This window comes from Benincasa hispida, chromosome 5 (genome assembly GCF_027475165.1).
Source record: "Benincasa hispida cultivar pf3 chromosome 5, pf3_genome.v1.1, whole genome shotgun sequence".
Taxonomy (NCBI): domain Eukaryota; kingdom Viridiplantae; phylum Streptophyta; class Magnoliopsida; order Cucurbitales; family Cucurbitaceae; genus Benincasa; species Benincasa hispida.
This window is the reverse complement of record NC_143482.1, coordinates 35557297-35569734: the sequence shown is the minus strand read 5'-3', so window position 1 is coordinate 35569734 and position 12438 is coordinate 35557297. Positions and strand designations below refer to the sequence as shown.

Genomic DNA, 12438 nt, shown 5'->3' with positions numbered 1-12438 from the left:
TTTCATTTTGGCTTGCCCAAAAAAGTTACGTGAATGACATCCAACTACAGGCCAATTTTCTTCAATGGTGTCTAACCTTACTCAATTCTTGGGGACACTTTAGTTCAGATGGAAATTACGAGTTACCTAACCATTCCAGGTTAATCATTTCCCTAAAAAAGAGGAGTAGACGTCTCTTTTATTCTTTATTCTTTCTTTTTTAAAGATAGGTGAGGATATCGATTGGTTATATCTCTATGCATGCATTACTAAGTTAGGTTTTTGAAGATTCTAATATCTATCACTAAGACCTTTGGGGTGACAACAAAAATATAGGCAACGTAATGCAATTCTAAGCATGGAAGGTTCAAGGTAGATCAACAAAGCACTTAAACTTACATGGAGAACAGGAAAACTTTTTAAAATAGGGCTTATAAATTATTAATGTTTTCTTCAAATGTAATGTCATGCAAATAAAATGAAATAGAGTGTATCATCAACTTTCGTAGTATCGAGCACAAGCAACAAAGCAAACAAATGTATAATCCATACATAGCAAGAGCTCAGATGCTCAAGGACTCAACAGACCAATATCAACCAATCAAAGATAATAATAGTGAAAGCATGCAAAAACCCAACCACCCCCAACCTTTAAACTATACATTTCCACCAATGTATAAAACAACAATCAAAGAACAAGGACAAATGAAAGAGGGGAACAGAGAAAACTCCCCTGAATTTAGGCATGTGTAGGGATCGAGAATGCTTCTCATTCCAATTCAATCTTTGTAAGGATTATAATTTCCCTCAATCAATTTCCCCTCATTTCAAGAAATGGTCGACAGCTAACAGGATATACAAATATCCACATGAAGAGGGAAAAGGTCTCATAAAGTCCATACCACATACGTCAAGCAGTTCACAAATTAAGATAGAGTTCAAGGGAATTTCGTTTCTCCTAGACAAATACCTTGATTTTTGACACTATTCACATGACTTACAATAGGCATATGCATCAAAAAGTAAGGTATTCCAAAATAGACCACTATTTAAGACTTTTGGAGCAATCCATTTGTGGCTAAAGTGATCCCTGCATGCATGATCATGGCCAAAAAAATAATAATGATAAAATAGACTCAAATTCTTGCTCAGGGACACATCTTCTAATAATTTGGTCAACACAAACTTTCCACAAATAAGGTTCATCTTAAATAAAATATTTTGAGTTTTTCTTTATCTCGGCTCTTGTAGAATTAGGAATGTTGAAAGAAAACTTACCCATGACCAGGTATTTTACTATGTCAGCATACCATGGTAAAGAGGCATATACTTGGAATAGATGCTCATCAAGAAAGTCCTCTCTCAGTGGCAGTCGATCTTCTTTCTACATAATTTTGCTCAAGTGACAAGCTACTGAATTTTCGCTCCTCTTCCTATCTTGGATCTTCAAGTCAAATTCTTGAAGAAGCCAAATCAAGCACACAAGCCTAGGCTTAGATTCTGTATTTCATATGAGGTAACTAAGGGTGCATGGTCAGTAAAGACAATAGTTTTGGACCCAAGTATGTAAGAAGCTCCTTCTCTGTAGTGGTATAGTTGGCATAGGTCGAGTTAAGCATGTTAGATGAATAGTAAATCGCGTGACTTTTCTTGTCTATCTTCTGTCCCAAGACAGCTCCCACTACCAAGTTGTTAGCAATGCACATGATTTCAAATGGTAAGTCCCAAAGTAGAGGCTAAAGAATAGGAGCACTGGTCAGTCTATCCTTTAGTGGGTTAAAGGTCTTCTTGCAACTATCATCCAACACAAAGGACATATCCTTTTGCAAAAAGAAGGATAGAGGCAACGTGATCTTGGGAAAATCCTTAATAAAGCATCTGTAGAAACCTACGCTACCATGAAAAGATCGAATTTTCCTAATATTTGTAGGGTAGGGAAGGTTAGAAATAATATCAACCTCTATTTTCCTAGATGATACTAGGTGCCCTAAGAGAATACCATGACTGGCCATGAAGTTTTGTCATTATTAAGTTCTAAATTTGTTTTAACACACCTTTTCATCACAAGAGACAAACTATGTAAGCAATCATCAAAGGAATCACCTCAGATAGTAAAATCATCCATGAACACTTCAATGTATTTTTCAATATAATCAGAAAATATGCTCATCGTACATCTTTGAAATGTACAAGGGACATTACATAGCCCAAATGACATCCTTCGGTATGCATGGGCACATGAAAGTTGTCTTCTCTTGATCCTCCTAGGTGATTGGAATCTGGTAGAACCTTGAAAGACCACTAAAAAATAGAAAATTTATTTCCTGACGATCTGTTCAACCATTTGGTCAAGAAATGGAATAGGAAAATGGTCTTTCCTAGTTACCTCATTGAACTTGCAAAAGTTTATATACATGCACCAACCATTGCACACTCTCATTGACACCATCTCTCATTTTTCATTCTCCACAATAGTCATGCCAGTCTTTCTGGGAACTACATGGATATGACTTTGATAGCTCTCCAAATGAGCTATCTTTCTCAGCCTAAATCATGTTAGTTTGTATGTATTTAACATTTATTCTAGCTCTTAGCAGGTTATCAAGCATAAGAAGCCTTCGGGACAGTTGAGATGCATTTAGAGCTAAAATGAGGCATTTAGCAGGTAAAATGGAGCATTTGGAGCATGACAGTGGAAGAAGGGCAAGTGTCGCGGTGCCATGCCCGACACCTTACTCAACACTTTTTCTTTTCTTAGTTTTTAGTTTTTAGGTTTAGAATAACTTTTTTAGGATTAGTCTTTAGGATAGCTTCTTGGACCCTTTTTGGCCCCTTTTTGTTTTTCTTTTGAAGAGTCAGCCCACTTCTTTTTCTTTTAAAGATGATTCACCAAATCAATCAACCTCACATACTTCAAGTTCAGAGAAGGATTTTTGTTTCCCTTTTATATTGTCCTTGATTGGCTTACTTGCATGCATTGGGGACAATGCCTAGTTTTAGGTTGGGAGTGGGGTGTGTGCGTCTTGCTTTCTTTCTTGCTTGTTTGTTTCCTTTGTTCTTTAGTTGTTTGGCATATCGAGCTCTCTTGTTTTTGTGGCATGCTAGTTTCATGGCAATTTTTCATTCTTGCATGACTGGGATGGCTTAGGAAATGCACGTGTGCTACTTTGTTTGTTTTTGTTGAAATGAGCATGAATGAGCCTCTTTAAGAAATTTCTTGTCTTTCTTACACTCTTTGTGTACTAACCAATTGTGTTTTTACTCTTAGAGCTTAGGATGAGTTTATGCTATTCAAAGTATGTTGTCACCCCGATGGCCCCTCGGTTTGAGAGTTGTCTTACTTGAGAGAGTGTAATGCGAGACTAGGAAGAATAAGAAACTCATTAGACTGAGTGAATAAAAGAAGAAATAAAGTGAAAAGTATAAAAGAAAAAAAAAAAGAAAAGAGTGAAGGAAAAGAAAAATATATTTATAAAAAAAAAAAAAAGAAAGAACAAAAAGAGAAAAAGAACAAAAATAATAAACAATGAAGTTTGTTGTGTCAGTGCATGAATAACAACTGTGATCAGTTAGGATGCCCATGAGAAAAGAGTGGGTATGAGTCCTTGCAGACGAGTGTGAAAGATAGTGCCCTTAGGTAAAGAAATGCCCTTTATTTTATGTTGTGTGTGTTTCAGGCACCCTAGTCGAAGCATTACCTCCTTTAATAGTGTTGACAACTTTCCTGAGCCAAGAGTAGAGGAAAGATGGACGAAGGATGGCATAATGTTGTCCCGGGTCTAGAGAGTTCCCTTAAGCTGGTTTTATAACACATACACGTAGAGAAGCATAGGAGGAGTTTTAAATATGCTTATTGATCGTAATTTTCTCATTTTCAAACGTTAGCACGTGTAGTATTGAGGCCTAAGTTGTGCTTGTATGTAAGGCTTTCCATTGTTTGCTAGCATGATTGTGTGTTCTCTTGCTTGAGGTCTAGTAAGGTTTGGGTTGGGGGTGGTTTGATAGCTCTCCAAATGAGTTATCTTTCTCGGCCTAAATCATGTTAGTTCATATATATTTAACGTCTATTCCAGCTCTTAGGCAGGTTATCGAGCATAAGAAGCCTTGGGGACAGTTTGGATGCATTTAAAGCTAAAATGAGGCATTTAGCGAGCAAAATCAAGCATTTGGAGCATGATGGTGAAAGATGGGTAGGCCCCACAGTGCCATGCCCAACGCTTTACTCGGCATTTTTCCCAGTAGCTGCCTTGAAGATGCAAGCGCCGTGGTGCTCCCCTGTGGCATCGCAGCATTCTTGCCACATCAGAAGACACACATGCTCGATGCTGTCGTTGCACTGCATAGGCCAGCACTACATTGTGGTGGGATAAGGCCCAGCACTGTGGCGCTACTGTGATCAATATACTCATATTTGTTATTCAAGGTTTTTATCATTATGAAGTATCGTCTTCTCCTCTCCCCATTCGACTCCTATTTGATGTTCCCATCTTCTTACCTCTTCCACTTGTAATTTTCTTCAATTTTCTTCCCCTCTTCTCATGTAATTAATGAAGAGTCACCGGGTTCTTCTCTTCTTCATCTCCATAGGAAGGTAAGACCTAGTTTCTAATTTAGGAGATTTAGGGATTTGAACTCAATATAATTTTTGGAAGTTTTATTTTAAAGCAATTTTTATATCTTGATTATAGGTTTTTCTCCATCTAAACTCCTCTATTGCATTTCCTCTTGATTTTCTGACAAACTACTAAAGTATTTGTGATCGAATGCTTATGGTTAACTTTCAATATGTGACATGAAATTGTTTCTTAATCTATGAGAAGCAATAGGTTATTGATCTATCAACCTAGCGAGAAACCATATTGAATGTTTAATTAGACAATGGAAATTAAATGTTCATCCTAGCGTAATCCCTATAACTTAATGCGGTTTGTTAAATACATTTATTATGGATTCATTTAAGCATGTTTAGATAATTAGGTAATTAGGACCATTGGTTGGATTTCCAATCAATTGGGCTAGGTATAGTCAAGAACCTAAAATTACATTTAGGAAATTTGATGATCATAGTAGTTAATTGCATTTCTATCTTTTTACTTTCTTACACTTTATTTTCTATGTATTTCCAATTATCCAATCCACACCAAACACCCCCATTTACCACTTTAACTAAAAATAAGCTTCGAGGAACTAATCTTTCGTGCTCCTGTTGTTTGACCTGGACTTACCACTTGTGCTACTAGTTAGTATAAGCAGTTAGTTCCCGAGATTATAAATATTATTTGAGAGGCGGACAGAGGGTTTGAGACACCCACTCTTTTGTTCCTTCAGACTCACCCAGTTATTATTGGGAATGGGGTAGATAATGCCCGCCTTGAGGAGAAAATCTTTTTCAGGAAAACGTCCTTCATCGTGGGGTTTAGCCTCCTCTATGGCTTCTTGGAGGACTTTACTCCTTCCTTCAACACTATATGGTGCATACATAAGGCGGGGTTTATACCCTTGATATCATCAAGTGTCCATCCTATGATCTTCTTACGCACTTAAAACATCTCAATAAGTTGTTCCTCTTGGTCAAAAGTGAGCTCTCTAGATATAATCACTAGAAGGGTATTCTCACCTAAGTAAATGTACTTTCGGTGAGTGAGCAAATCTTTAAACTCAGCATCTTATACCTGGAGGAGAAACGAGAGCATCAGTTAATTAGATTGCAACATCAGCTTTTTATAAGTCATTGAATTTCAAATCCTCATACACTAAATAAGGCATAACATTAATCGACGCACTAAGGTCAAGTATGGCATGAAGAATGTTTCTATCAACTATAACCCAAGGCAAAGTAAACATATCAAGATCTTCGCATTTTTCACATATATTGCATTTGAGTAATGAAGTAACATTTTTACCTACCACCACCCTATCTTGCTCATTTGCCTTCATTTTATTTGTGCACTGTGCTTTCAAGAACTTAGCATACCTTAGGATTTGTTTCACAACATATAATAGAGGGATGTTCACCTGAACTCTTCTGAATGTCTCCAAAATCTCCTCATCTCGATCTTCCTTCTTAGGCCTTGAAAGTTTATAGGAAATGGAGTTTTAGGAACAAATGAATTAATAGGAGAATGGGAGCCTGTACTTACCTTAGTAGCTGGTGATGAAGTTGTTTCATCTAGAGCTTCTTCGCTCTTGTTTGCCTCAATAGAGTCTACAGCAAGTGCATCAACAGTTGTGGCAACAGTAGAGGCGGTCACATAAGGAATTTCCCTACCACACCTTAAGGATATGGTAGTTACATTTTGGTAGTCAGGTTGAGCTACCTGAAGCTTTGCTTTCCAACCTATTAACCGTGGTACCCAATTGGGTAATTTGGGTACCCAAGTTACTCCAGCATATCCTAGTCTCCTGTTAAAATTGAAATGAATCCTTTTAAAGCTTGTGGATGTCCTGATGGAATTTTAAAGAATTGTCAACTAGAGATTTAACAATATCTTCAAGAAACATACCTGATGAAGAAAATGCTGATAGGTCTAATTTGTAATATCCTTCCCTCCTTAGCCTCCCCATTTGAAATTTTGATGGTCTCTCCATCCTAGGTTGTACGTGTTACTATGGGGGTCATACTTCCTACGTCGAAATCCACCTATAGCATTCACCTCTGGCACTATTCCCTGTTGGAAATGTGGGCATATATCTAAAGAATTTCCAACCATCGAACATACACCGCATTTCACGTGTCGGTGGTTTCCTCCTAGAGCCATCTATTTAGCAAGAGATGTTACATCAAAAAGTTATGATCGTAATTCATTTTCCTCTTGATGGTTAGACACGATGACTCCTTGTTCCCATATCCCAAACTATCGAGAATTCTCTACCATGGTGGATATTAAGGCCTTGGCCTCTGCAGGTGTTTTGTGAGCTAGTGCACCTCTAGCTGCTGCATCCATGTTACTTTTGCCATTCGCTCCTAGGCCTTCGTAGAAGTACTGGATCAATAAATGATTTAAAATCTAGAAGTGCAAGAAGCTAGCACAAAATCTCTTAAATCTCTCCCAATACTCAAAGAGAGTCTCACCCACTGGCTGAGTAATTCCATAAATTTCCTTTTTGAGACCGTTTGCCCTTGAAGTTGGGAGGAAATTCTCAAGGAACCTCTTTTTCAATTCATTCCACATTTTAATCGACTCTATCGGTTGTTAGTGTAACCTGCCTTTGCCCCATATTTGAGAGAAAATGAAAAAGCTCTCATGTTCAATTGCTCTTCCGCCACGCCATGGGGTCTCATCTCAACACAAACAATATGAAATTCCTTAAAGTGTTTATGAGGTTCCACTCCTACTCTTCCTCAAAATTGTAGCAAATAGATGAATGAGCCCAGGCTTGAGCTCAAATGGTACAATCATCTCCAAATATACTATTTTCTAGGCCTTGTTTTAACCTAGAAAGTCGTGCAACATATATAGAAATCAACGTAGTGTTCCAGCACTAGTAGCCCTTTGTCATAGTGTCAAACAACACTGTGCGTGATTTTCTTGATGTTGCACACAATTCCTCCATTTCGTCAATCTCCAGAGAGTTGCGATTAGTCGAACAAGACATGACACAACAATAGTTGTGCATTGTATATGTAGAGACAACTGTACCATTTGAGCTCAAACTTGGGCTCATCCATCTACTGCCTCAATTTAGAGGAAGTGCAAGGGAGGGACCTTCATAGACACCTTAAGGAATTTCATATTATCTATGAGGGGATGAGACCCTATAACATGACAGAACAGCATTTTAACATTAGAGCTTTTCCATTTTCTCTCAAGGATGAAGAAAAGTACTAGTTATACTATCAAGCGTCGGTTCAATTAGAATGTAAAACAAATTGAAGAAGAGGTTTCTTGAGAAATTCTTCTCAGCTTCAAGGGCAAACAGTCTCATAAAAAAATTAATGGAATCACTCAGACAGTGAGTGAGACTCTCTTTAAGTATTAGGAGATATTTAAAAGATTGTGTGTTGGTTTCCCGCACCACTAAATTTCAGATCGACTGTTGATCCAATACGAAGGCCTGGGAGTAAATGAAAAAAGTAATATCGATGTACCAGCTAGAGGTGCATTGGCTGATAAAACATTTGCACAGACCAAGGCCCTAATATCATCCATGGCAGAGAATTCCCAACAGTTTAGAATACAAGCATAAGAAGTCATCGCATCTAACTCTCAAGAGGTAAATAAATTACGATCACAACTATCTGACTTAACTTCTCTTATTAAACAGGTGGCTCTATGAGGAAACCACCAACAAGTGAAGGTATGTAGTGTGTGCTCGATGCCAAGACATTCTTTAGATATATGCCCATGTGTCTAGTAGGGAATAGTGCTAGAGGTGGACGTTGTAGAAGGATTTCAGCCTTGGAAGTATGACCCCCATGGTAACATGTACAACCCAAGATGGAGAGACCATCCAAATTTCAAATGGGGAGGTTAAGGAGGGAAGGATATCATGAATCAAAACTCATCAGCATCTTTTTCATCAGGTATGTCTTTAGAAGACCTTGTTAAATCTCAAGTTGATAATTCTTTAAAATTCCAACAGGACATCCACCAGATTTAGAAGGACTCCATTCAACTTCTACAAGAGAGCAGGACAGGCTTGAGCAACTTAGGTACCCAAATTACCCAATTGGAAACCACGGTTAATAGGATGGAAAGAAGGGCATCATGCAAGCTACCTACTCAACCTGACTACCAGAATGTAAGTGCCATAACCTTGAGAAGTGGCAAAGAAATCCCATCTGTGACCACCCCGCCTGTTGGCACACCTATTACCACACTTGTTAATACTTCTGTTGACACCCCTTTTAAGGGAAGCAAGAGCAAAGAAGCTACAAAGGAAACACTTTCACAACCAGCTATAGACTCCCCTTCTCCTGTTAATTCATTTGTTTCTAAAGCTTCATTCCCTAATAGGCTTGCAAGGCCTAAGATGGAAGATCGATATGAGAAAATTTTGGAGACATTTAGAAGAATTCAAGGGAACATCCCCCTGTTAGATGTTGTGAAACAAATCTTAAGGTATGCTAAGTTCTTGAAAGGATTGTGCACTAACAAAAGGAAGGAAAAGGAGCAAGTCAAAGTGGTCGTAAGTAAAAATGTCTCTGCATTACTCAAACGCAATATACCTGAAAAATGTAGATATCTTGGTATGTTTACTTTGCCCTATGTTATAGGTGATGGAAAGATTCTTCATGCCATGTTTGACTTAGGAGCGTCAATTAATGTTATGCCTTATTCAGTCTATCAGGATTTGAAATTGAATTAGTTACTGATAACTATTGTTGTAATCCAGTTAGCTGATAGATCTTACATCCAACTTCTCCAAGTTATAGAAGATGTTTTAGTATAGTTCAAGGATTTAATTTTTCCAATAGATTTTTATATTCTTAACATGGATGATAATGTTTCTATCTCTTCTACAACCATACTTTTAGGAAGACCCTTTATGAAAACTGCTAAAACAAAAATCAATGTAGATCAGGGTACCCTATCAATTGAATTTGATAGTGATGTAGTGGAGTTCAACACATATGCTGCTATGAAATTTCCTAAGGAACATGTTGCTTTATGCTTTATTGATACTGTGGACTCTATAACGAGTGAGGTGTTCTTAGCTAAAAAAGTTGATAAGGAATGTGATGATTTGGGTCCTTCTCTGATTGAACTGGATAATGATGTTTCTTCTATTTGTGCTCTTGTTTCTCCTCGTGTACAAGGCGTTTAGTTAAAAATTCTCCCCATATGCCTAAAGTATGCTTACTTAAGTAAAGTTAACACTCTCTCAATGATTATATTTAGAGAGCTCATGCCTAACTAGGAGGAATGACTTATTGAGACGTTGAGAATGTATAAGAATGTCATAGGATGGACACTTGATGATATCAAGGGTATAAGCCTTGCCTTATATATGCACTGTATTGTCTAAGAGGAAGGAGCAAAGTCCTCAGGCATCCATAGAGGAAGCTAAACCCCACGATGAAGGACGTGATCCTTAAAGAGATTCTGAAGCTCCTCGAGGTGGGCATCATCTATCCCATAACCCATAGTAGTTGGGTAAGTCATATCCATGTAGTTCCCAAAAAGACTGACAGGACCATTGTGGAGAATGAGAAAGGAAAGATGGTGCCAATGAAAGTGTGCAATAGTTGGCGCATGTATATAGACTTTTGCAAGCTCAATGAGGTAACCATGAAAGAACATTTTCCTATTCCATTTCTTGACCAAATGGTTGAACCGTTCGCCAAAACCATTTTTCTAATTTTTGGATGGTTTTTCAGGGTTCTACAAGATTCTAAATGCCTAAGAGGACCAAGAGAAGACAACTTTCATATGTCCCTATGGTACGTATGTATACTTAAGGATGTTGTTAGGCTATGTAATGCCCTAGATACATTTCAAATATGTATGATGGACATATTTTCTGATTACATTAAAAAATGCATTGAAGTGTTCATGGATGATTTTACTGTCTATGGTGATTCATTTGATGATTGCTTGCATAATTTGTATCTTGTGATGAAAAAGTATATCGAAACAAATTTGGTCCTTAACTGTGAAAAATGTTACTCCATGTCCTGTCATGCCATTATCTTAGGTCACCTAGTATCATCTACGGGAATAGAGGTTGATAAGGCTAAAGTCGATTTTATTTCTAACATTCTCTACCCTACAAATATTAGGGAAATTTGATCTTTTCTTGGAAGTGCAGGTTTCTAAAGGCCCTTCATCAAGGATTTTTCCAAGATCACATTGTCTCTATCCTCCATCTTGCAGAAGGATGTGTCCTTTGTATTTGTTGACCGTTGCAAGAAAGCCTTTGACCTTTTGAAGGACAAACTGACAAGTGCTTCCATTCTTCAGCCTCCATGTTGGGACTTACCATTTGAAATCATGTGCGATGCCAGCAACTTAGGAGTGGGAGCTGTCTTGGTGTAGAAGATTGACAAGAAAAGCCACGTGATTTGTTATGCATCAAGAACCCACAATTTGGCCCAAGCTAACAATTGCACTATAGAGAGTGAGCTTATTGCCATAGTTTTTTATCTATATAAATTTTGGTCTTACATACGTGGATCTAAAATTATTACTTTACTAACCATGTTACTCTCAAGTACCTCATGCAAAAGACAAATCTTGCTTCTTTAAGAATTTAACCTGAAGATCCAAGATAGGAAGGGTAGCGAGAATTCAATAGTTGATCACTTAAGCAAAATTGTGCAGAAAAAGGACTGATTACCACAAGGATGACTTTCTTAATGAGCATCTATTCCAGGTATCTACCTTTTTACCATGGTATATTGACATGGTAAATTACCTAGTCACCAGTAAGTTTCCTTTCGGCATGCCTAGTTTTAAAAAAGTCAAGAGAAGGAGTGACTCGAAATATTTTGTTTGGGATGAACCTTATTTATGAAAATTTTGTATTGATCAAATTATTAAGAGATGTGTTCCTGGGCAAGAATCTGAGTCTATTTTATCCTTTTTTTCATGATCATGTATGTGGGAGTCATTTTAGCAAAAAAAAAAAAAAAAAAAAAAAAAAAAAAAGAACTACTTGAGAAGTCTTAGATAGTATTCTGTTTTTGGAATACTTTATTTGTTTATGCATAAGCCTACTGTAAGTCATGTGAGAAGTGTAAAAAATCAGGGTCTTTTTCTAAAGAAACAAAATGCTCTTGAATTTTATCTTAATTTGTGAATTGTTTGACTTATGGGATATGGACTTTATGGGTCCTTAGCTGTCAACTATGTCTCAAAATAAGTAGAAGTTGTTGCCACCATGACTATCAATTCTACTACTATTGCAGGATTTCTTAAAACTAACATTTTCTACATATTTGGAGTCCCAGGAGCAATCATCAGCGATCAAGGTATGCACTTCTGCAATAGGACCATGGAAGATCTTTTGAGGAAGTATGGCGTCCACCAACGTGTGGTAACACCTTACCACCTTCAAACGAATGGCAAGGTAGAAACATCCAATATGGAGGTGAAGAGCATTCTCGAAAAGAACGTGAACCCTGAACGAAGGACTGGAGCATGCGCTTGGACAATGCTCTATGGGCTTATAAGACAGCTTAAAAGACTTTTATTGGGGCCACTCCCTTTAGCTAGTCTATGGTAAGGCTTATCATTTGCTTGTAGAAATAGAACATAAAGCTCACGAGACAGTTAAATGATGCAACATGAATTTGGTTGAAGCTAGTGAGTCGAGGATGTTACAGGTGCACGTGCTTAAGGAGATGAGGTTGGAGGCATAAGAGAGTACCCAGATTTACAAAGAGAAAACAAAGTTCTTCCATGACCGTATGTTGGTGAAGGACTTTCAGGTTCTACAAAAAGTCCTCATTTACAACTCAAGCCAAAAATTGATGCCTAGTAAGCTGAGCTCCAACTGATTGGGACCCTTTGAAGT

At 37.6% G+C, this 12438-nt stretch overlaps 1 protein-coding gene across 1 annotated transcript; it reads left to right on the top strand.

Moving 5' to 3' along the window:
- The first annotated feature begins 8670 nt into the window (after window positions 1–8670).
- LOC150036066 (uncharacterized) lies at window positions 8671–9288 on the top strand. The gene has a single exon (XM_090313558.1). The coding sequence runs from the start codon at window positions 8671–8673 to the stop codon at window positions 9286–9288; it is 618 nt and encodes a 205-aa protein (XP_090169684.1).
- Window positions 9289–12438: the final 3150 nt, after the last annotated feature.

Excerpts from the sequence above, each read along its gene's own strand:
- LOC150036066 (XM_090313558.1), top strand. The coding sequence starts at position 8,671 with ATGGAAAGAAGGGCATCATGCAAGCTACCTACTCAACCTGACTACCAG.